At 39.5% G+C, this 26,631-nt stretch overlaps 1 protein-coding gene across 1 annotated transcript; it reads left to right on the forward strand.

Moving 5' to 3' along the window:
• Positions 1-494: 494 nt before the first annotated feature.
• Positions 495-21,065, forward strand: RXFP2 (relaxin family peptide receptor 2; the record flags this gene model as incomplete). Its single annotated transcript, XM_034073048.1, is given in 16 exon segments — positions 495-543; positions 2,193-2,267; positions 3,276-3,390; positions 4,394-4,465; positions 5,949-6,020; positions 7,639-7,704; positions 8,344-8,423; positions 9,487-9,556; positions 10,945-11,070; positions 17,005-17,151; positions 17,821-17,930; positions 18,301-18,434; positions 18,437-18,524; positions 20,829-20,969; positions 20,972-20,998; positions 21,001-21,065. Coding segments are annotated over 16 exon segments (1,437 nt in total), but the record flags the coding sequence as incomplete, so codon positions are not given.
• Positions 21,066-26,631: the final 5,566 nt, after the last annotated feature.

Below are 26,631 nucleotides of genomic sequence, written 5' to 3' on the forward strand. Positions count from 1 at the left end.
CTCCAGCTGGAAGTTTTCTCTTCACGTGCCACCTCTAATTCCCCTATCCAGGAGCATCCAAATACCTCTTCTCTGTCCACCCATGGCCATGCTACAGGGTTCTGATACTTAATGCTCACACGTTGGAGGAACCAGTTTCCTTTTGGCCATCAATGTGTCCTGCAGATGATGGAGAGAATTAAAAAAAAACCCAGAAACTTCAAGCTGTGTCTTTTAAATTTCAGTGTTGGGAAACCATTTGTAGCTGACATTGTAATACAGGACATAGAAATAAAATTACATACAAAGCTCTTTAAAGTGAAAAAGGAACATACACTGTCACATGCTGTGGTTGCAGTTTTACCAGGACTTTCTAATTTGAAACTTATTCTACTACAGAGGAAATATCTTCTCATATTTTCTCAGAAGTCTCACTGGTGGAAGACATTTAACTTGGTTGTATCTGCCAAAAAGGGTAATTTCCATGCACATTTGCCTCCTTGTGGGGTTTTCATTGTGATGAAATAAATGACTGTGAGAATGGTGCAGATGAAGAGAACTGTGGTGAGTACTGTGACATCTGTGAGTATACAGAAACAAAATCTGCTTGTGAGATGTGCTCCTCCAGCTAATATACACTGAATCACTAATAGTCAGCAGATGATCCACAAGCCTGACAAGTCTGAGGTTTTCAATGTAATTGAATACTTTATTTTCTTCAGTGAATGAGGGAATTACACCATGTTGGTCAGCAAAGAAAACTGACAGGGTGTCTGGATGACCCAAGCAGACTCCAGTGGTGAGATTCCTGTGAAATCCCATCCTCTGCTGTGGACAGTGGATAATCATGGCATATCTGGATAGGGAATCCTTCAAAGTGTGTGCATGAACTCCTCCTGCTCATAAATAGAGGTAATTATGCTCAGTAAGGTTTTTTACCAGTAAAGTGAGGAATTCTTTTTCTATGAGGATTTCAAGTATTGTAAGAGTCTCAGATATGTTGGTATATGTGCATAAGCATGTATGCACTTGGTGGTGATCACACCACCACACCACCATTCTTCTCTGCCTTACTGATCTCCATGCCTACTCTCAACCCAAAAGAGCAATGAGGAACTCAGATCTATGAGAACAATCTCCTTTTTCGGCTAATAAATTATCACTATTTTGGAGCTTGATTCCACCTGTATCACATTTGACTTCTGTGACTCTGAAGCATGTTGGGCGAGAAAATAATGTGTCAACGCCACTGTCATTTCCTGCCTTGTATCCTCCCTCCCCACCTGCCTCTAAGTGAAGTTCTTACATCTCTTTCACTTTTCTTCTTTCTGGGTATTTCAAATAATCCTTCTGTGCCTCTTTCCTTTTTCATTACCATTACCCCTCAGCTACAGTCTTTGGATGTGGCCATTTGCATTTATGGCTTTCCACATTGCACCTTTCCTGTTCACCATTCACCTGCGTTCCACTCCTAGCTCCAATCTACTCTGTGGTGTGCTAACATTGATTACTCCAACGACTGATATTCTCCTTATATAATAGAGATTCCCACCTCCTGAAAAAAAAAATCTATTAAAAAAAAAAGTCTAAGCTTCATAAATTTTAACTTTTTCTCTTAAATCTCATATGATTTATACAATTGTCTATACATTTACCTGGTCCAGTAGTTATCTATTATAATTTTCCATGCTTTTGCCTGAAATTTGAGATTACCAAATGTATTAATTTAATGAAACTGGTGTAAACTTTCTGGTTTTAATGAGTCACTTTCTGTCTTTCAATCTTGTCCTAGAACACTTCTGTTATTATGTGTAGATTTTTCACTGTAGACAATTTGTAGCTGTCCATGCTATACCATGTACTGCAGTATGAGTTTCTCCACTACATTAATCATTCCACTTTAGAATTCAGTTATCTTTATAAGCACACCTTCTAACATTTGCATCAACATTAGATTTCTTTATTTCTCTTTCTGCTGTGCTTATAGTCTGGTACACTTCTGATATTCAATTTACATGAGATTTCTTAATTTCAGTTTCTAATTGCTACTTATAATCAGCAGAAAAGAAAATAAAACTAATCCATTTTGGTTCCATTCCATATAAGAAAACACATGTACCTTACTGACAAATTAGAATTAATGCTCTGATAGATAGATAGATAAATACATAGGTAATCAAAAGTACAGCTGAAAATGTTAACACTTCTCATAGGAGACAATAGTGACTGGGCCAGTAACTTTGATATGGTTCATGGAAAGCCCAATTATCTGGATTTATCAGATGAATTCTAACTTAATATTAATGCCCTTGTTGATATCCTTAAATTCTTTTACACTTCTAAGTTTTTTCACTGCATACATGTACTTACTATAATTATTGAGATATCTGGAATTTCAGATGCACTCAGGGAACTCATTTACTTTACCACAACTTTTTACATGCATACCAGAGCACAGCAGAGCAATACAATGTGAAATGTACTTGCTAGTGCCATGTTGCAGCACTATAAAGCTGCCAGAAAATGGTAATTACATTTCTGGAAACTTCTGGAAAGCCTGTGTTTGTTTTCATCCCCCTCAGGAACAAAAGAAAGAAGAAAGTCTGCCCATTAACATAAACATTAAAAAAAAATAAATCTTGAAGTGCCTTATGTTGATCCCTTCTAAAATATTAAAATATTTCTTCCTGCCTGCTGATGAAGAATCATAAACCCAGAAGATTCAGTTCAAAGTATTACAGTTCTGGGACAGTTCTTCAGATGGACTGCCAAGTTGTGGTACCCAAAAAAGCCCTTCCCTTAAATCCTACAAAACAAGGACAATGTCTTGGCAAGCAAGAGGCAACTTCAGATGCTGTGTTCCCTCTCGTCTGCACTAAAATCAAAAAAATCAAAGTATCCAGTTTCTCAGTGGAGTGACTTGAACAAATCTGCATTTTCAAGTGGAAACTGTGTTCTCAGATGTTTCCATTTGTATATCTAAATTTGTACATACATTAAGCATGTGTTCTGTTTCAGTTATTTTTATTGTAGCTTATGGACAGTAGGATATTAAACTTGATATATGTTTTACTTACATTTGCTTTCTTTACGTGTAAAGCACTGGCAGTGCTAGGAAGTACAGTATAGTGTCCTACAGCCTTTGAGGTAAGTGAACCTTACTAAGGTTATTTGGGGGGATTGCATAGAGTCATGGAATCCTTTTCTAAAAAGAGGTCTCAGAATGATGCTCCATCTGATCAGACATGCTGGGTGGGTCATATGTAAGGCATTCACACAATAATTCCTTTTCCCAGGTTGCCATCAATACCCAGAAGGTTCGAGCTGCATGGAAACAGAACTAGAATGTTCTGCCATTAAGCTAAAGTCTGTTCCACTTGTTTCAAGTAACATAACCCTCCTCTCCATAGAGCTCCCTTTCCTCTCCAGCATAAAGCTGTTTTACAGAGGCCTAAATACACTTAGCATAGTGCTATACTATCAAGTGTGCGCTTTATTCATCCAGAGACTACAGAAAATGTTACCCACTATGTATGTTTACCAGATGATTTATTAGTATGTAGTGAATGTTGTGGACATTTTGCTGCAACATCCACTTCAGTGCGGAATTCGTCTGACAAAACATATGTCTGTATGTGTCTGTAAGCCAGTCATCTAATGCAGGTCATAGGAAGAGCACACAGAACATGTTTACTTCTGTCCTCCAAAGAGAGCTTGGGGTGTTAGCCGAGATGTGCTTTTGCACTGTATATGTTTACAATTAGGTGAGTTGAATGCTATTTGTGTTTGTCATTCCTATTGCTTAATACTTGCCAGCCCCAGGCCACTCTCTAAAGATCACTGGTTGTGCAGCCAGCACTGGGCTAATGAGCACCCACCAAACATGTTGATGTTACCAAAGCAGGAATTTCAGGATTATTGGTTCTTAAAAATGACTGACAGCTCCTTGTTTCAGTTTGCTAGCTCCAGTCCCTCTATATGGCTGAATACTTGTTAATATGATGAATTCCCAACGATCTGTCTGGATCACCAAAGGAAAATATTTTAAAGAAGTCAGTCCTAGAACTTGGCAATGAAGTTTGCTGGCCTTCAGCTAGCTCGTTCAAGCAGTCAAGTAAATTTACTTTCCAAACAGACCAAAGGGAGGCCAGTGTTCTCTCAGCTAATCCCAGGCTGGCCCTCAAGCTTCAGCCTGGAGTTTAAACAATGACAGGTGACAAAGCTGGGGCTTCACAAGCAAGGTAATGTGCCCAGCGTACTACACCCAATGTGTAACGTCATGGAATGTGCCCAAAGTCCTTTCCAGGTTCTGATGCTCTGTCAGCTGCACCCAGATGTAAGGTCTGATTTTTGACAGTTGCAACACTGACCAAGTAATTTAACAATCTCAGCATCAGTTACCAACTGCTTTTAGGTCACTCATACACAAACAGATCCATTCTCTTCCAGAAGAAGTTTACAGCAAGTGTACAAAGCTGAAGAAAATGGGAGTATCTTGACAGTTTATTAAATTATTACAAGTCCTGGAGTATCTAGAACGAACAAAATCAATACGCAGTCAGCTGTGTGATCACTGTTTGAACAGTATATAGCACAGCATTGGCCTTTGAAATTCATGTTTTGATCATGCTTGTCTTCCAGTATAGCCAGATGTGCACAGATGCAGGCGGGTTTATATGCAATACACAGAGATTTAGTCTTGCTCCCTACCATGGAAAAATCAGCAAGCAGAAAATAAGTCTGTCTAATACAACATGCCACCTTATGTTGAAAGGCAGTATGTTGTCATGAAAGTGCACCTTACTCTTTTAAAAAGTTAAATAAAGCATCCTTTTATTTTTTCCTTTTTTCTTTCTTTTTTCGATGCTAAGTTACCATGAAAACCAATTATGCAAGTAGCTGTGTACATGGCAATTCTCGCACAGATCACTGGTACTTTTTTTTTCCCAAGCTATTTTCCATGTTTTCAAGCTATTATCCATGTGTTTTCCGTGTTCTTTATATAGTAGGATGGTGTTTTTACTGGAATTTGACTTGGAGAGCTTTCAATGCAGCTTCCTTCAAATTCCCATGGGAACTAGTCTAACCTTCGTGGAGTTCTGAAGAAGGAAGTCATTCATAGATATGAAGTTTTCAGGTATAATGACACACTTTTTTTTAAATACAGCTGTTGTTAATGACACAAAAAACCCCCAAACAAAATAAAATCAACCATCAGTCCTATACCTCAGATAAATTCTGAAAGGATTAAAGCATACATAAAAGCTAGCATATATGAAGGCTACATAAGAAAATAGGGACAGATTTATGCACCCCCTAAGAACACAGCACTTGAGTTCAGCTCTTTCTTCAGACTGGATGGTATATGCCTTTTATTTGACAGTTGCTAACGACATCTCAAACTGCATTCCATCCAAAAGTGGTTAGCAGCCTGCAAGAACAATGGTCATGTGGATGGCTTGTATCATTTGAAGAGTGGGCAGAGAGCTAGAACCAATGTTGCATAAATAAAATATACATGCCAGTAATTTTCATCTGAGTCGCATCAGCTGGTGCAATGTATGTTAGTCTAAGTGTGCCAAGGATGGGTGGTGATGCTTCACGCTTCATAAAATTCAAAATAATACATCTGTAGCCTGGAACAGTATTGGCTTTTCTTCACAGTCTCTTGTGCTTTCTATTTTGTACCTTATTTTTTACATCCTAAGATCTTCTATTACACATGCCTAATCAAGAAATGGGATATGACATATGCTGGAAACAAACACATACAGAATAACCTCAAAGAAGTCATTAGAAAGTTCTGATGGGAAATATTGAATCTGACTTCAGTGGTATTACACCAGGCATTACTTTAGTAGTGTGCTTAAAATGGAAGAAAGGAATAAATATGGGATTATAAAACATTTGCATTTCTAAGAATTTAATGAATTGTGATTATCCTTTCTCTGTTACTTTACCTGTACTGGATTTCTGCAACACAACTGAATTCAGGCAGTACCAAGGAAAGCATTCTTTGGACTATGCAGACTTCAGAAACTGTGAGTACATTATCACCCATAATCTGCCACTTTTAAATAACTGGCTGCCTTTTGGACACCACTGAGCAACAAGCCTTCCAAACTACAGGAAATGGAATCTAAACTTCAGCCCTTCAAAGTCTCATCCAATCACTGTTCCACATATTCCAGTAGCTTGAGAAAGGTATGAGTGCTTCATTGATTTTACCTTCTCCTTGGAAAATATCAAATCAAATGCTACTGCCTTTGCAGTAACAGTCAGTCTTTCATGAGACAGATAGAAACCTTAGAATACTTTCACTTGCATTTTAAATTCAAATATTGCTTGCCACAGTTCTTCACCTCTTTGTTATTTTTCTTATCAATTAACTGAAAGGTTTCTGTCTCCTCTCTTTGAAAGCGGTTCATCAGTTTTTAGATAGCATTATTTTTGTTTCATGTTGGTATTGTTCAGTAATCAAGCAGCTTCCTTTTCTATTTCTCTGTTTTCCTCCACGTTCTTTTCTTTCTGTAGTACTTTCAAACATCTTAAGGAATCTCACTTGCCAACTCCCCATGCTTATCACATCTGGATCAAAATTTGGATTTCACTTTCCCATAGGTGTCTTACATGCCAAGACTCTTTAGTATGTTTCTGTTAAAACTAAAGCACATTCCTGAAATTGTAAAACTGTTTAGAATAATTTATCTTTTCCCAGAATTCCTACAGGGACCTCGTGATCTAAACTGAAAATCCTTGGAAACAATCAGCAAACACCTAGCATCACCTTTTAGAAAACTGAATAAGTGTTTTAGTCCTTGGACAATTTCCCAAGCAGATATCACTGTGATCACTGGAACAGAAAATTCCACATAAGGCAGAGCTTGTTGTACTCGTGAGGGGGACATGAAGTCTTCTAAACTTTTTTCATGACTCTTATCAAGTAAAGCAGCACCTGAACTTGTATTCTTGTAAGATCTAGTAGCTGTTAATAGTGTCCAGAGAAATAAATCAGTTGGGTTTGCTAGCAGAAAATTTAGGTTTTTCTGCTAGAGTGTTGTCTCAGGGCAAAGAAGATGAAGAACTTTGTGTCTTCAGTGATTTATTGACTCTGCTGTTTCAGCTAAGCTCATGGCATGCAGCTGCTGGCATCAGAGCTCGCACCAGCAGCCTTTGACCAAGGCTCCAGAGAGTGAATTCTGAAGCAACAGATGCAGCAGGAAGGAGCTGAAATAGCACCCACCCTTCCACCATGGGAAAGAGTCTGAGGAAGGTCATAGCATGTGTGGAAAACCTACAGTAATCATATCGAGAATGTGAAGTTTTTAATAAACACATCTTTTTCTGAATTGCTCAATTCAGCATATATTTTGATTATTCAAAGAATCCATTGCCTATAAATAAAATGCATTAATAAACTAGTACCAAAACCAATTATTTGTGCTATCTTTTGCTATTGGTAACTTAAAAAATCTTTCTTTTTCTTCTGTAGTTCCCGTAAAATCTAAACTTACTTTAAATTTCAAAGCAATATAACTAAATCTAATCTTGGATTCTTCTCTCAAAGATTTACATTTGCACATTTTCCTTACACCTACATATTGTGTTATGAAGCATGGTAAAACATCTTGTTTTGTAACCATGTTTTAATTCATGAAGATCAATGATAAACAATTCACTTGAGACTCTTCCCAAGAGGATCTGTACTCAAATGCCCCTTATGAAAATTATGCAAGTTTCATTTGATAAAAGGAAACATCTTTTTCAGAGAAGAATTCACCATCTATTCTGTTACACCAAGCCACTTTTAAAGGTGTGACATCCTAAATCAAGTATAACCTTGCCAAAGTTGAACCTCACGGTGTTTCAAATGGCTGTCTGAAAAACATCACAGTCCTCTGCCAACATAAATCTTGGGAGCTGCTTCTTGTTCTCACGACTTTCATGAGTTCAGCAAAATTCTTTCACTTTAGTTTCTCAATGAAAAAGAAATAGGTTATTGTGAATGAATGTTTATTCTAACTTAAAATATACAGATATACACTGAAATTAATTGTAAAATTCCCACCTAGCGGTGTCTACTTATTCTCGTATGCAGATTACATGTTAGAAATGCCAATGTATTAGTCTGTTATTGCTGAAATGGCTAGTGAACTGAACCACAGAGACAAAATTACAGCAAAGGGCGTAATTTGCTTTCTTTGATACCTACAGCCATGTTCAAAACTATGTAAATTTGGGCTAATTTTGTAAGAAATAAATAAAGGGAGGTCAGGGAAAAAAAAAACAAACTAAAAAACCCTAGCTCAGAGCTTAAACTCCCTCCTTCAAAATGATTACACAACATGTGAATGAAAACCCTTTCCTTATGGATATTGATGGCAATCACATTAAAGCCTTAGCTAATACCACCTTCCTGGAATATGATGTGCTCATGGTATTGCAAGTAAAAAAGTGTGAAAATAAGGCAACAAAGGCATTTGAATATGTGTGACTCTCAGTCCTCAACACAGGATTTGTCTCAATGTATAAAGCCTCATCAGGACAGTAGTGCTATTGTCAAGGAAGTATTCTTTATAATTAATTGAATTATCGTATGTACAGTCACATGGCACATTTTGACAATTGTCACAATCACTGGTTTCAGCAGAATAAGAAAAAGGCTTACCCTATTATTTCTGCCTGGTGATCAGATAATGAGCACCAGGGTGCTTTTTAAACTCCACTAAATCCTGAGACTTGCAATCTGATCACGAAGCAGAAAAAATATAGTATGCCTGTATCTCAGCCTGCAGGTATTTTATTCTTGTTGAATCCATTCCTCACTCAGACTGGATTTTCCCTTTGCAGGAAACCTGAGCAAAACGTTTTGTTGCTGCTAAAACAAAATATATTGGTATAAAGTAATAAATCACATTTCTCTTTTAAATATATATATATGTACATATATATATATATTCAGCTATATCTCCTATAGTACACAGGACAAGAAAAGCAGAATCTGAAGGAGGATCATGTTCATGAATAAAAATCCTACAGATTAAGAAATACAAAATGAAATGCTCCTTGGTGTTAAACCATGTGGTGTCTTACCAGTGGGGAACAGGGATTCCCTGCACTGTGCTGTATGAATCGAAGCGAGAGCAAAAGCAAAAAAAAGCTGAATTAGACCATGCAAGATTTCTGGATAGCAATTTCCAGAGCCTTTAATCACACAAAATTCCATGTTTCTATTTTACTTTGTAATTTTCTTGTTTTTAATTAAAACTAAGGAAAGATTTACTTAACTAACTACTTGTATTGTAGGCTCCTTTTGCACTGACCACAGTAGCACAAGTTGTTACAGCCTGGGTAACAAACAGGGTCCTGGTTAATTTTCAGTTGTGTAACTTCCAACACAACTAGAAAAATAAAAAGCCAAGCAGTCATACTGAAACATGAAATTAACATTCCATGTTAGATTGAATCATTATGTACTTATTCTAATATGTATTTTACTTCACGGGTTTCTTCATGGAACTCAAGTGTGCTTACTGCCTGCAAATATGTTTTCCTCATTAGAAGATTTGGGGGAATAGTGAGCTTTCTAAAATCTGTATTTAAATTACAGGCTTTGAGCTGTTACATGCCTGTAATCTGTGAGTATGCTGCACTTTTTCTGCCAAACATAAGGGAGGAGATCAAGCAGAATCAAAGCTAGAAGGACAGAACGTTACCCAACAAGAGTGAGGTGCACATAGTTCTTAGGGCATCAAGGGGCGGGGGGAAACTTATTGCAAGACTTTCCATGTTTTACAACAGACAGTTGTATCGCTGAAAAACAAGGTCTTCCTCTAACCTACTGCCCATCAGGGTCCCTCCCTTATGGGCATGGGAGTGCCCAGCTTCACCTGGGTCCTCTGGGGCCAATTCTGTATTTTTCAGTTGCTTTGGCTCAAATGCTATATTAGAGGCTATCTATAACCCCTGTACAGCCTACAGAAAGATAGCTCTGTACTTTGGAGATGAAACAGCCTTTCCTAGTAGCTGTCTGGGAAACTCAGGCACCTACTTTAAGATTTGAGAGTACCACTTCACCTGGAGAGAAGTGTGCATGCATTGGGTTCATCTGCATGTAGTTACGCTGCATCTGGGTTCTGGTTGCCTCATTATCTTGTATGACATTCTTAGGCAGAAACATTAAACATCTGCAGAAAGTGTAGAAGTGGGAAAAAGAAGGGAAATCTTGAAGGAGAAGGGGAGCTGTCAGTGACATGAGTGACTGAACCAGGATGCTACTGGCTGTGGAAGGAGAGTAGCAACTGGTGTTATTTGTTGAAGAAACTGATTTTATGATGTAATGAAAACTCATTCACTAATACTGACCTTCAGCATTAAATTTACTGTGGGTTTTTTTTTAATTTTTTATTCTCTGTTTTCCCATATTCTACCTACATTAAACGCAAAAACTTCACATCTATGTAATTATCTTTGGTTCATTTCACCTCTCAGCAATTATTGCATTCATAAATTATAGAGAGACCCTCAGGCAACCAGGTTCCCAAATTAGATACCTCCACTGAATTAGTTACGATGAGTCAGAGGTAAAATGATCCATGTTTAGCAATAGCCAAACATCAGTGCCAGTACTGATTGGCTTCAAAGTGACTTACGGATAAAATCAGAGCAAAGAAATATTGGATGAACAGAAGTAATGATAAAGCTAATTTTCCTGCTTTTAAAATTTTTAGGAAGATATCGTATCTCCTCATCTATAAAAGGAGAATATCTGAGGCTTACAGTTCTTAAAGTTTGTGCATTGAAAGGGATGGGTAGAACACTAAGGATGAATCTGATTGCTTTTTTCTCTCTGTGCTTCTGAAAAGAATATTTCCTCTAGCATGATTATAGAATTACCACATAATCTTTGTAAGACACCTTTAAGTTACAAATGAGAAATCCCAACTGAATTTAAAAATGTACCAGTTTAGCTTGTCTTTTTCCTGAAATAAAAGAAGAAACAGATTTTACTTCTTTTCGCAATCTGTGTTTCAGTGCACCTTCTCACCTCTCTGAGGATCACACTGAAAGTCCACAGTAGCTTCAGTCACTGTAAGTAAACCCTGAAACATTTTACTAACACACTAAACTAAATAATATCCTTATTTTTTCCAGGAGAAATATTCATCAATTACACACGATATGTGAAATATTAGTTGTCAGTTTATAAGATACTGAAACATGTTATTTAAAATTTATACCCTTTTTGTTAAGCAAAATGAAAACATCCTGAATTAATCTGAATGATTACTCTGATCAGTTTTCCTGCAATGCATTGTTTGCTTTATTTTCCTCCTTTGATACACCGTCAAAACACTGTGAGGAAATTGCAGTGGGACTGAGTGCACCCTCAGTAAGTTTGCCAGCAACAAGCTGTGTGGTGCAGTTGAGATGCTGGAGAGAAGGGATGTCATTCAGAGGGACATTGACAGGCTTGAGAGGTCAGTGCAGGTCAGTGCAAACCTCATGAAGTTTAACAAGGCCAAGTGCACGGTCCTGCACCTGGGATGGGGCAATCCCAGGCACAGACATAGACTGGGGAGAGATTGGATTGAGAGCAGCACCAAGGGGAAGGGCCTGGGGGTACTGGCGGATGAAAAGCTCAAAATGAGCCAGCAGTGTGAACTCACAGCGCAGAAAGCCAACCGTGTGTTGAGCTGCATCAAAAGAACCTGTTGAAGCGAGTCCAGAAGAGGACCATGAAGATGACCAGTAGACTGGAGCACCTCTCCTAAAAAGACAGGATGAGAGAGTTGGGCTTGTTCACCCTGGAGAAGAGAAGGCTTTAGGGAGACCTTAGAACCACCTTCCACTACCTAAAAGGGGCCAACAAGAATGCTGAAGAGAGACTTTTCACAAGGGAACGTAGCGATAGGACAAGGGGGAAAGGCTTTAAATTAGAAAAGGGTGGATTGAGATTAGAGATTAGGAAGAAATTCTTTTCTATCAGGGTGGTGAGGCGCTGGCACATGCCCAGAGAAGCTGTGGCTGCCCCATCCCTGGTGGTGTTCAAGGCCAGGTTGGACAGGGCTTTGAGCAACCTGATCTAGTGGAAGATGTCCAGGCCCATGGCAGTGGGGTTGAACTACATGATCTTTAAGATCCCTTACAACCCAAACCATTCTATGATTCTATGATGCAGTCAACATACATAGTAATATTCTGTTCCTTTTTGTAGACCTTAGGGGGGTCTACAAAAGTGTTCAAGTGTAACCACATGATCAATATATCATAAGCCATTACAATAACAACAAAATTTAGGCGACTGGCTTAGTTGCCCATAGGTCAGATTTCTAGTGCTATTTCACTTCCCTACAGCATTCCCACTTGAGAAATTCTTTGGCCTTTCACAGGTTCTGTGTTGTGTCTGCCTGGCCACATAGATATCTCAGATACCACAGGACATGCTGAATAGTATAAAATGGATTTAGTCTGCAGAGCCATTCAGCAAACCAAAAGCTTGTCTAGTTTGACATAAGTCCTCCTGATCCCAGTAACTGTGCTCACCACTGGCTTATTCAGTTGCTTGCATACAAGAGTCTGATGCCATTGGAGATACCCTTAGGTATCTATCCCACCTGGCTGTCACCTGCTAATCCATAAGGCCACAGGTCTCTTGTAGGTCTTCTGTTTTATCAGATAGCTCTACATGGACATCTCAAATGGGTGCTTCCAGGGCATCTCAGATAGTTTTTGATGAATAACTTAGTCAATCATACAGCAGCTGTGCCAGAATGACTTCCTTGTAGATTCTTTTTGAGGTTGCATTAGTTGTTTGTTTCATTATTCACAGAGCTAAATGCAGCATGTATCAAAATTCTTGTCCATAAGCCAACACGGAAGAAAGATATTAATTGTAAGACAGGACACTGTTTTCAAACATGGATGGAGACATGCTCTGCTGCTAGATAAACCTTGACAAGCGAGAGAAAGTGTAGTTATTTCAATCTGAGAGTACATTAACTGTGACAGATATGGTACTGCCAATGTAATAGTTGCCTGCCTGTCAAAATTACTGTCTTATCTATGTTTCCAACTCAGAACATGCAGTACAGGAACAATGTAAGACAGACATAATGTCACACACTCCCCCATACTCTTCCTCTTCTCCACTCCCCTAAGAATCTTACCGGGCTGGAATTAACCAGAACAAACTGATTTCAATAGTTGTTCATTTTTTTCCAGGAAACTTTCTGACAGGATGACAGGCATTTTATTTCATGGGATAGACAGTATATAATCCAAGCAAGAGTTTTAAAGTTTAAAATCTCTGAGGAAAAATGCCTCTTGCTCAGATCAGGACAAGAGCCAAACCAAATCCTCAAATAAAATTTGAAATTCTTATAAAAAATAATCTCCTCTTTGCCTTTCTAGAACTGAAACATACACTGCAATTGGGAATAGCCAAGGCAGGAACATTTACTAGGTTCTTTGGAAACAGAATCCCTGGTAGTAAATCAGGTATCAAAGGTATGGGTGTTTTAGGACTAAAGATCTGGAGTTCAAAATTGGGATTTAACATTTTTGCATAGTGGCTATAAGCAGTCTTATTGTTTTATTCATAGAATCACAGATTCCTAGATTGCTTTGGAAGGGACCTATAAAGGTCATCTAGTCCAATCCCCTTGCAATGAGCAGGGACATCTTCAACTAGCTCAGGCTGTTCAGAGCCCAATTCAACCTGTCCTTGAATGTTTACCAAGGATGGAGCATCTACCACCTCTCTGGGCAACCTTGATACAGCTGTAGCTATAACAGATTTGCATTGGTCATAAGGGTAGATGCTACACACACGCTGTCACATCTGTCAGAGGCTCCTGAAGATCTGTTGCTGGTACTCTTCACAAATGTAGAAGTCATTCCTCAACTATTCTATTGAGGCTTTCAAATTCAAGCTCTCTTTACCCATCTTACCAGACTAATATGTTCTTCCTAAACCGTATTTGGAATCATTGGGACTAGTTAATTTTCCCCTTTCATCAGTCATTTCAAAGGGATACTGCAACCCAAATGCTTTTTATATAAGCAGATGTCTTGGTAATTTTGTTAGTTTTCTTTCTGGTTCATCTGTGATGTTTCCTTTTTCTAAGTCAGAATCAAAATACATCTTTTGTATGTATACTGCTTTGCCATTGCCATGAACCAGTTTCAGGTTATGTCAGCTGCATCAGATGAACAGAATAAATTTTGTTTTGCATGTTACTAGAGCACCACTGACAAGATTTCAGTTCCTGCCCCTCTTCCCTCTTGCAAGCACCTTTCCCTAAAATATCATCTGTGCAGATATTGTATCAAAACCCTTAAAATGCTATTGCCTCACAGGTGAAGTAAAGATGATACACTGCAGCCCAAGTATGCCAGTACCTACATTGAGCATCTACTGCAATGGACTCACTCAACATTTCAGGTTTCTGTAGGTGTTCTCCCTCTTCCAGGTTGCTACAGTTGGCTTCGATTATGCTGTTTGGATCACAGCTAATCAAATAAGCTATTCCTTTGGGTTATTTTCTTTTTCCATTATAGCCAAATGTGCAAAATAATGAAAATTTGCCGCTGTTTCTATCCTTTCTTACTGGGTTTGCTAATAATAGAATCATAGAATAGTTAGGGTTGGAAAGGACCTTACCATCATCTAGTTCCAACCCCCCTGCCTTGGGCGGGACACCTCACACTAAACCATGTCACCCAAGGCTCTGTCCAACCTGGCCTTGAACACTGCCAGGGATGAAGCAGGTTCTTAAGATGGTCTCAAACCAGATCCTCTTCTACAGTGGGCCCAAGGTCTTCATTCTCACAATCAAATCCTTCAGCACATGCACTACTGACACTGAATTTGTAGACTGAAGGTCCACTGGGATGCTGCAGAATGAAGCTTTACTTTCAGACGCTTCAGGAAATGCTCACTGAATATATCCAGTACACAAAGTGTCCTTTCATGGTTCTATAACTATTAGGATTTTTATCAAGTTTAATGCTTTTAAGGCTCTCAGTGCCAGTACTGGTTTTGCTTGCATGCATGTAATATTATACAAACCTTTTTTTTTACCGATTTTTAATACAATATTTCCCTGGTGGTAGTGTATGTACTGCCCAGCCAGCAAGTCCCATTGAACCATGCAAAACCACAGACAGAAGAGCTCTATTTCTGCATTATTTGTTTTCAGTGTTCATTGCAGTTGTTACTGGCATTTCCTTGGGATCTATTTGAGTAATCACATACACCCATTGTTGTCCTGTTCTTTATTGTATTACAGCAGAAGTCAGAATTCTGTACAGTGTTTTTTCTCAAGTGTCCCAGTTGCCATCCTTGTACCTCTGCACCCTGTTTTTGATTCTTGGCATGTGACATGAGCAAAGTGGTTGCCCCATGGCACTATATGTGAAAATTTTTCAGTGCTCTTCATCTTTCTTGCCTCATATAAGGTAGTCTACACCTGCTGCAAGCACAACCCATCTGCCTCTGACTATACCTTTCTCTTTGGTTCTGTGATCCTCTGTCACTCATGGTGTGGGAAGGAGGATTTTCTCTTTTCTTTTCTTTTCTTTTCTTTTCTTTTCTTTTCTTTTCTTTTCTTTTCTTTTCTTTTCTTTTCTTTTCTTTTCTTTTCTTTTCTTTTCTCTTTTCTTTTTTCTTTTCTTTTCTTTTTTCTTTTCTTTTCTTTTCTTTTCTTTTCTTTTCTTTTCTTTTCTTTTCTTTTCTTTTCTTTTCTTTTCTTTTCTTTTCTTTTCTTTTCTTTTCTTTTCTTTTCTTTTCTTTTCTTTTCTTTTCTTTTCTTTTCTTTTCTCTTTTCTTTTTTCTCTTTTCTTTTCTTTTCTTTTCTTTTCTTTTCTTTTCTTTTCTCTTTTTTTTTTCTTTTCTTTTCTTTTTTCTTTTCTTTTCTTTTCTTTTCTTTTCTTTTCTTTTCTTTTCTTTTCTTTTCTTTTCTTTTCTTTTCTTTTCTTTTCTTTTCTTTTCTTTTCTTTTCTCTTTCCTTCCCTTCCCTTACTTCATTTCTTTTCTTTTCTCTTTCCTTCCCTATTTCCATTCCCTTCCCTATTTCCCTTCCCTTTTTTTTCCCACAGGAATTAGTAGGTACATCTGTTATTTTTGAATTAAATGTTTCAAAATTTGAGGACTTTCAAATGACCTCACCAAAGCCTGTCCAGCAATTGCTCCCAAATCCTCAAGCCAATAGAAATGTGGAACCAAATTTATACTTGCTGTGGCCAAATCCTACTTTCTTGCAAGTTTATGGTGCAATAGTGTGACACTGGTTTTTTGTGATTAACCCTTTAAAAGCATGAGACCTATTATTATTTCTCCTCTCTTTGTTCAAGTTGCCCAAGCCCACAAACTGTTTTCTGACTGTGTGTTAACTTCATACAGGAAAGATTTTATCTTGCATGACTTCAGATGCTTACAGCGCAGATGTCTATGACATAGTCACTTTGTGCTCTCTTTATAGTCAGGGAGTTGTGCAATCTACCTAATTCTAAAAAAGAGATCCAAAGAAGCCAAATGAATCATATCCCAAAAATATCTGCTGAATTCACTGATGGTGAAGACAGCCAAGGCATGACTTTTAGCTTGCTCCTGGCTGAAACGCTGCCACTGCAGCATCTGTACCCTGAGCATTGCCCAGACACTGCCATAGCCTCTCTCTAGTGTGGGCTGTCTCTGTGTCAAATATTGCAGTGATTAAATATTCTGCTGTCTGCAAGAACCACCGTGCTGGCCACAGCCAGGGATCTTGGCCTTGGATTGTTGCACGCTCACGAGAGCCTTGTTCAGCAACACTTCCACTCACGTCCTGACACAAGCTTCCACTCTCCCATTTGTCACCAGGGGGCTCATAGCCCTGTAGTACCTGAATTCTGATGCTGCAAACATGGAGTTAAATTATTTTTTAATATTAGTCAGGGTTCGGCTAAACTTGCAAAATTATATGATATATAAAGGATTTAATTTCTTTTTTGGTAAACTGTAAAATCTAAATCTTAAATAAGTGCTGATTGTCTAATGGCTTTGTATTTGTTCTTCTTTGGAGTTTCTGATATTAAATACTATGGGCAGTATAAAAATTATGCGGTGTTGTGGATCAAAAGTTTACCAAGCCATATCATGGGGTTCATTGCCATGCTACCTATATATGTGTTAGTCCCATTGTTGACATAGTCCTGGCCAGAAAACCTTCTCCAGTATGGGCTTCTCTCTCCATGGGGCCACACATCTTCCTAGGAGCCTGCTCCAGTGCTCTTTTGGGCATCCCTGTGCGCTGGTATGAGGTCCTCACAGGCTGCAGGTGGAATCTGCTCCAGTGTGGACCTCCATGTGCTGCAGGGGCACAGCTGCCTCACCATGGGCTGCATCAAGGGCTGCAGGGGGGCAAATCTCTGCTCCAGTGCCTGGAGCACCTCCTCCTCTCCTTCTGCACTGCCCTCGCTGTCTGCAGAGCTGCTGCTCTGACATACTCTCATTCCTCTCTCTCTGCTGCTATTGTTATCCCAGAAGTACTACCACCATCACTGATAGGCTCAGCCTTGGCCAGTGCTGGGTCCATCTTGTAGCCAGCTGGCACTGGGTCTAGCAGACAGGGGAAGCTTCCAGCAGCTTCTCACAGAAGCCACCCTTGTATAAAAAAAATACAAACCCAGTGCACAGGTGCTGGGATCTTGACATAAACAGCTCCTGCAATGGCTCTTAGCTACTTACTAGAGTACTCCAGTCCACGAACTTGCCTGTTGAAAGCCTTGCTTTGCAACATAGCAGAGTGCAATGTAAATCCAAGTGCACAGCTTGCTCTGCACATGCTCTTCTGTCAGTACTTTAGGACAGATATTTATACAGAACGGAGGAAGCCAGTCTGAAATGAAGATACGCCTCAGATTGGTTTGTCACTTTGCTGGGGAATATGCTGTTCTTTCTGTGCCATGTGAGAGTCCTGCAGGTGGTTTCTGCTTCAGATTTTATGCAGCACTTCTAGTCAGTAGACCAGATCTCTCTGGAATCACAAGTTCACCCATACTGTGCAGTAACTGGGTTTCTATAGTAACTTCTTACAACTTATTCACATCTCACTGTGTAGAAGGTGGGAACATGTGATATGTGAACATGCTGTGTGACACTAGACAATTTTGAGGATCTGTTTCTAACATAGAATTGGTATGTATGTACTACAGATACATTAATGTAAGATTTACAACAAAATAATGGAAGAGAATGAAACAGAGAAGTGGTGGGGAGAAAGGGAAGAAAAGAAAGAAGACGAAATACCATTTGTTTTGAATCTTGTTTCTTCACAGGTGTGAACCTGCTAGCTTCTACCATCATCATCGTGTTTTCATAGGTCAGCATGCTTTGTTCTGTCCAAAAAGCTGCCCTTCAGACATGAGAGGTAAGGAGTCCTATATGCAGGGATGTTGCTGTTGTCAATCAATATATTTTTTAATAGTATTCACTGATGCCATCTGCTGTGTTTCTCTCTTTCTCATTGAAATCCCCTCTTTATTCCAGGCAGAAATCACAGGCAATGCTCTGTATACAATTTCTTTTGTTAAAGATTAGATTAAATCAAACCATTTCTGCCAGAGGAATTCTAGTTAACCACTGGTGAAGAGTAAGTATTGCCCAAAATATTTGACTTTTTCTGCATTCAGAAATTGAGCTTTGAAATACATGCTTACAACCTTCAAGCCATGTATGTAGGTGAGGCCCAGAAGAGGCTATCCAGTGAAGAGGTTCTCTGCTACATCTGCAAAATCCTGTGGAAATATGCATAAGTCCATAGGTTTGATCATCAGAAAAACTAAATTACAACATGAGCATCTTTAAGCAACCCTGACACTGTATATATAGCCACAGACAATAGTTTTCAGGAGTCCTGAGGAGGCTACAGACCCTCCTGCACATGTGGGGCAGCACATGCTTTCCCCTGTCAGCCCGCAGAGGAGCTGGACAATGTCACAGTTCTCCGCCACCATGCTGGTTATGTCCAGCCCTGCTAACCTGGCAGCTGCTAGCAGATAACATGGAAATGAAGGTGTCCTCCTTTCCTATTATAATAGAAAATTGATACCTCGTATTTGTAGAAAACTGGGTAAATAATTCTCCATAATACAAAAGGCATTTAAGAAATGTAGTAAACTGTCAATGGTTTTATTGTAAAACCTATTTAGCCTCATTGGGAGCACTGAATTCCATTTGTGTAACCAGGAGAAAAGTGAGTACATGTAGATTATTAAAAATAAAGCATGGGCATCATACGGGTGTTCAGAAGATGTATGGCTGTGGGGTTCGTGATGGTGAACCTCATGATGGTGAGGCTCTATACACAGCCCAGCTCATGGCCCTCTGTGCAACTCACTTTACCTCTCTGTACTTCAGGTTCCCCTCTGTGAAATAATGAAACCTTTAGTAAGGCATTTTGAAACCTACTGATGAAAACTGCCATGTGAAAAATAGCTATGGAATTTGGCTTTATATTAAATACTATCCTAAAGAGATATTGCCATGGCAAAAACCCATCCGGGAGCTAAGTACCATAAAGCTGCTTGCCCACTGGCCCCATCTCTCAAAGTGGAAATCAGAATCCCATGTGTTGGGATAAGAACAGTTTAATAACAGAAGTAAAATATAATAGTAATAAAATAGTATAATAACAACAACAATAATAGGAAATAGGAAAAATATCCCAAATTTGCACAAAACAATTGTTCACCACTCACTGACTTCTGCTCATCCCTGAGCAGCAATTGGCCCCTCCAGGCCAACTTACCCAATTTCCTACTACTACAGCATGACGTGCTGTGGTATGGAATACTGTCATGGTTTAAACCAAGTCCACACACAGCTCGTTCACTCCCCCCCCTTTGCTCCCCCGACTCCTGGAGAGTTAGGAAGGAGAATCCAAAGAATGTAGCCCCCACGGGTTGAGATAAGCACAGTTTAATAGCTAAGGCACAACACAAATCACTACTGCCATTACTACTACAAATAATAATGATAAAGCCAATAACAAGGGAAGAGAATACAATACCTCACCAGCCACCGACCCATAACTCACCCGACCCTGCCCGACCGAGCACCGACCAATACCTCCTCCATCCCCCCAGAGCTCCAGCCCTTCCGGGTCTCTCCCGGTTACATCCTGGGCATGACGTGCTATGGTATGGAATACCTCTTTGGCTAGCCTGGATCAGGTGTCCTGTCTCTCCTTCCTCCCGGCCTCCCCTCCTTCCCCTGCAGAGCATGAGCTCAGAAAAGGCCTTGAACAAACCAATCACCAGAGCAGTAACTCAAAACATACTTGCTATCAGTAACCGTTCTCAGCCCGAAAGTCAAAACACAGCACTGCACCAGCTGCCAAGAAGGAGAAAAATGACTGCTACTGCTCAAACTAGGACAAATACCCTTTTGGCTAGTTTGGGTCAGGTGTTCTGTCTCTGCTTCCTGCTGGCTTCTTGTGCCCCTCCTCACTGGCAGAGCATGAAAGACTGCAACGTCCTTGATCAGGGTAAGTGCTACTGAGCAACAGCTAAACATCCAAGTGTTATCAGCATTATTGTCACACTACATCCAAACCACAGAACTGTACCAGCTACAGGGAAGAAAATTAACTCCATCCCAGCTGAAACCAGAACAGCTCGTGTTTAGTGATTTCATTAAATTCCCAGAGAGAGAGAGAAAGCCTCTGGTGAAAAGCCCTTTTTAATTTTTCCCTTTTCATGACATAAAGTAAAACAAAGGACATAAAGCAAAAATGCCATAAAGATGTTTTCTGCTTAGTATTCCTACAACAGAGCATACGGAGTTATTTTACCTTTTTTCCTAGACACTATCCCCTCCTGCATAGTGATATTTGTTCTGCCAATACACAGTGCCTTGACCTCCATTCTCCATACTCTCACAACTAGTTTCTTTAAGCAGCAGTTGACACAGTCATGGGTTAGTCATTGAAGTAGGGCAATTTTCACATTGGTGAAAAAACCTTGGCCACTTCAGTCATGCAGATGATCCTCTCACCCATAGCTCTTCATCTATGCTTGGACTTTTTAAACGTACCTCTTAAGGACAGTATTAACTTTCATTTACTGATGTCCAAGTGGCTGTTTCTCCACAAGATAGTAGGATCTAACTGTCTTACAGCTGCATTGATCTCTTTGAGATTCATAGGTAGACTTTTTGGCCATTACTATCTCTCTATTCATCTTTCTGGAAATTAAAATAGAAATTGCTGCACTTATCAGGGGAGATTTGTATGGTAGATTGAAGCACAGACAGCCTGTGTACTGGGGCTAAAACCAACAATATTTTTCTACTATTCACCCCCTTCCCCACAGAGTCAGTGTATCTGTATTTGCAAGCTATAGTATTCATATATATATATATAGGTTATGGGAAAGAACTTTTTTCTCATTTGGTCTGTACTACCAATTTCAGGATAAATCTTTGTAGAGAGGTGCTTCTCCCAGGGTTGGAAGTCCTTGGTGGGATTTGGCTAGAACATTCTATGCAAAGTGTAAATCTATATTAGTCTTGTAAGATTCAAGTAATATGTGAGCTCTGCAGAGTGGTGAATGTCTCTTTGTGCACATAAAGTCACTACTCAGAACTGCAAGACCCGAGCAGTGTTATTACAATATTTTAAGGTACTAAAAATCAAGAGAAACTTCCTGTGCAAGCAACAGAGCCCAGACTGAAATAAAAAATAAATAATGAAGGTCTCAGAACAACCCTTGAAAGCCGCCAATTCAGTTTTCATTGCATCAGGTTTTATGAAGCATAGGTATCCGGGCAGCATGGGTAAGCACGTGCCTGGGAGAGCATTTATGGGACTGAGGCACTTGCTAGGCAGAACAAGCTCCTGTTATTACTTATGTTTTCATAACCACCTTAGCTGTATTTTGGCTTTATTGCATATGAGCTGCCTACCTGTTATAAATAGAAGAATCAAGCTTTTTCTTCAAATAAGACTAAAGTGAAACTTTCAGCAAACTTTTACCTTTTTTTTTTAAAATGCATTTAATAATGAAAGCTCCAGAAAATATTTCAGAAGCTCCAGTTCATAAGTTATTCTGAAGTGTCAACAAATAAAAGGGATTTGGAGCAGGGAGGAAGATCAAGAAAGGGAAGAAAACTGCAAAGTGCATGGGCACATCGCTGAAAATAAGGAGAAGTCTGAAGAGTTAATATTTGTCAGCTGAGATGACAAAACTGAGTATGTGTTTCAGGCCACCCAGACTGTGAAATACGATGGATATATTTGAACCACCACGAAGGCAGGAAGTCAAGTCTTATAAGAAGGTCATTGTACTGTGGCAATGAGCCCAACTGTGGGGTTTTGACCCAAGTATTCATTCAGCACACACCTCAGTATGGGATTCTCTCTGAAGAAACCTAAATTTCCATTTGGGCATCAGAAGATGCTCTCAGTTAGTGATCCAGTCAACCTACTTTCCCCTACTGAGCAACCTACTGGGGGCCTTAATATGATAGACACTGTTCTGCTTGGCCTGAATAGTTCCTGGAGCCTCCTGGGTTCAGGATGTGCCTGGTTACTGCAGAGCAGGACTCCAGGGAAGGGGAGCTGCAGCACCTTGCTGGTTCATATAGGTGGTTTCTCTGGTCATAGCTGTGGAGGTGAAGTAGGTTCTGCTGTTGTAGGTGCTATAGGAAGTGAATTTCCTCAGACACGGCAGGACTTTGCATACACACAGGCTATAACAATGCATGGGGATGCCATGAAAGGAGCAAAGCAGCCCCACCATGGATACTGCAGAAGGGCTGGTAGCATGTTGGAGCAGAAGTTAAAGAGCAGCACTCCAATTTTAGGTGGCTATTCTGCCACCTAAAACACATGTCTCTTCAAACAGGTGCTGCTAGCTACCCAGTGTTCAGTTTTCATGTGAATGTCTTGGAAAGGCAATTTCTGCGCCTGCACCCTTTCCCTACATACCAAATGCTGCACCTCTGTAATCCCTGGAGTACTTCACTAGTGACTGGCCTCCAGCTGGACTGTACGCCTCAGCCTAGCAGCTCAGTTTTCAATCTACCTGACTGTCCTTTTGCCTAGTTCATATTTCATCAGTAGAACAGTGTCAAAAGACTTAGAGTGATTGAGATAAACAGCATCCACTGCTCCCCCTGAATCCACCAAAGCAGTTCTGCCATTGTGGAAGGCTATCAAGTTGGTCAAGTATGATTTCTCTTTCATACAAACATGCTGACTGCTCCCACTTATCCATTTGTCCTTCACATGTGTATGGAAATGGCTTCCAGGATTATGTGCTCCATCACCTTCCTAGGGATCAAGATGAAGCTGACTGACATGTGGTTCCCTGGATTCTCCTTCTTGACCTTCCTGAATATAGGAGTGGCATTTTCTTTCTTCCAGTCCTCAGGAACTTTCTCTTATATGACTTAACACATTTTCTTAGCATATAAAATATTGGTGGGTGGAGTGGGGAGAGGTTTAAAATATTTGTGGTTTGTTAATTTGTTTTTTCCCCTCTGACATCTGTAATTCATTATAAACATTTCATTGGCTATTTGACTCCTTTTTATTATTATTATTATTTTTAAAGAGTAAGATCAGAACAAACAACTTCACCTGAACAAATACTGCTTATAGAATTGCCCACTATGAAAACCTAAACGGAAAGTTGCCTTTGTACTGAGTTAAATATTTTTACTCTGTTGGTACTAGGATCTGTTTAACAAGCAGATAGGACAAAACTAACAGTTGTCTTTATAACATATTTTTTTGACAGACCAGAGTGATGAATAAAATCATCTCTTGTCCCTCAGAGCTAGTATATGATCAATAACAAATGAAACACAGGAATAGGAAAAGAAGGCAAAAAATGAAAACCCCAAGTGCAGTTCGATTAGCTGCAATGCAGAGAAGTTTTTTAAGGTCATGAGCCTGATGGCTGCAAAGAACATTCCCCAGTACCTTGTATCAGTGAATGACTGATCAACAAATGCCTCAGCCTTGGAAATCTTAACAGGAGATACTCTAACTCAGAACTAGATCTTTTAAATGGCAATCTATCTTTTATATCATCTCCCTACTCAAAAGAAAAGATAAAGTAGATCAGACAGGACTGGCTGCAGTGATATTAAACTATATCCAGAGGATGATGTTTTTCAAAACAGGAATTTTAAAACTCTTGCAGAAACCCATTTTTATTCAGCATTTCCAATGTTTAGTGTTTTACAGTATGTGCCCTTAGGATAGCTCTAAAATACTGTGCATTATTTATTGTTTGTCCAGGATAAAACCACTTAGTTTTCCTATTCTGAACAAAGGTTGTTCAGGAGCACACTGTCATATCAACAAAGGTCCCCTCAGGACAACCCATGAATAATAGAACAGAAAGCAAAGTTAGTCACCTTCCTGTCTGCATAAATCTATAAAAAGCATTTCAGTATGATAGACGATGGTGTTGGTGGTTTGAATGTTGAACTACATCTCTGCATTCAGCACAGAGATGCATTAAATAAATTATGTATCAAAAGAGAGACTCTAAATTCTAAAAAAGGGCTGAACAAAAATATATTCATGGCTTTGGCTGCTTTGTCCTATTATTCTACTGTTTAGAAATCAATAATATCAACAGTTTGTGAAAGGTCAAACAAGATGATGTGTCCATCAGTATGAGGAGTATTTCAACGTTATCTGTTCTGAAGCCTAAAAATGTAAGAAAAACAAAGCATTGCAATACCAATCGCATGGAGGTAAAATGTTGTAATGCTGGTTGTGCACACTAGGTGGGAATTAATTTTTAATCTAATGTCTTTGTTTATAATTTGATTCTGACTAATATAAGAAGCTAAGATGCAAGCAGTGCAAGTACCTCCTACGTGACATCCCTCCTTCCCTGAAGGCTAGGAAACCCCCAAAACATTCCAAGAATATTCTGCCCTTTGAAACCAGAGTTTTAGGGATTGCAACCAGCTCTGAACTTCTTGAAGGACAGTGTAATGGCAATGCTTTCATCACCTTATTGCAAGAGAAGCCAGAAAACTGAGGTTAAGAGTTGATGTGAAAAAGGAAGATGCTCTCCTCTTTCAAGGTTTGTTATTCTTCCTTTTATGCTCCCTGCTGTTTTCTGTCTTTTCTCCATCTGCATTTGATTTCTGTATTATTTTTCAGCTCTGTTTTGTGTGTACTGATAATAACATTGAGTAACTGACTGAAATGCTGCTTTTCAGAAGCTGACATTTTAGTTACTTTTGGTTTGCTTCTGCTATCACATGTAGAAAGGGGCAAGAGCACGACAATGGAGGAATTGGAGAGGAAATAATCGTGTTTGTAAAGGTTCACCAAGCAGCACAGCACAAAGGAATTAACAAGATGTTCGTGGCAGCTCTTTAATCACTTCTCTACCATTGCAGAGACTCGCTGCAAGGAAAAAGGTATCTCAAGAAAGCATTTCACTAGTACTACAGGTATGTCTGCCTTTCAGTGTAGTATGATTTAAAATAACAGCAATCCTCAGATTTTATTTCCACTTAACAATATCTTACATACACTCTGAGGGACCACACCTCTAAGGCTGTTCCAAGCATCTCCATGTTGACTGCCATATACTCCTTGGAGGACCCTCTGGCACTAAAAATGTACCACCAGGCTTTGTGTTTAACAAGTCCCTGCTGACCTTGGCCCTGACTTCCCCCATCACACCTTGGGATGTCACCATACTGCTCTAGGTGAGGAGCTGCTCCTGCTGCAGTCTCTCAGCACCCACACTGATCCCAGTGGTCCTGATGTGAGAAATGGGAGAGAGAAGAGCTGGGTTTCAAAGAGCTCCAGGCACCGGACGAAGCACCATCTGTCATTCTGCAATGCCAGGTGCATAGAATTACTGAGGAGTCATGCCACCCAAGCTGACACCAGTCACCTATTTAGGGTCAGGCATCTCCCAGTGCTTTGACAACATGGCTGAGGGTTATCTGAGGGCTACTAGGCAAAGGGGAGAGGCAGGGAATTTATTCTTTAGAGAGGTGGCATAAGCAGTGCAACAAGATTACAGACACAGTCCATAAGACTTTAATGCTTTTATATCAGTCAGCAGCAGTTGACATGCAGCAAGAAGAATTCACACTGTATCTATTTAAAGGGTAGCAGAGCTGTGACTGCAGCATAACATCCCTAAGGACCTCTCCCCATGGACTGTGCTAGCCAGAAATACTCCAGTGACCCAAGAATAGCTTGCTGTCTGTGTTTTCAACATAGGCAGTATTAAACTTCAGGCATTTGGATCCTGAACAACACCAAGAGACGAGATGAAACTAAACTATATGCTGGCAGTGATTTTAGACATAGCATATACAGATGGACCAATATACAATTTAAGTACAAAAGAGTTATAGAACATTGTACTTATGAGTATCTATTGAGATGGCAAAAAACATTAATGCCATAAATCTTATAAACATGGGGGTTTACATATATCCATATTGATGGCACAAGCATAAGTGTTTTAACAGAAATATCTGTGGCATTTCTGTTACCATTTCCCCTCCTTGAATAAATTGTGCACTTGGGTAAGAAAACATACAAACAAGGAAATGTACTTCTATTGCTGACTACTATAAAACTGGTCCTCAGCTCATCAAAATCAACTCCA

Source organism: Melopsittacus undulatus, chromosome 2 (genome assembly GCF_012275295.1).
Source record: "Melopsittacus undulatus isolate bMelUnd1 chromosome 2, bMelUnd1.mat.Z, whole genome shotgun sequence".
Classification (NCBI taxonomy): Eukaryota; Metazoa; Chordata; class Aves; order Psittaciformes; family Psittaculidae; genus Melopsittacus; species Melopsittacus undulatus.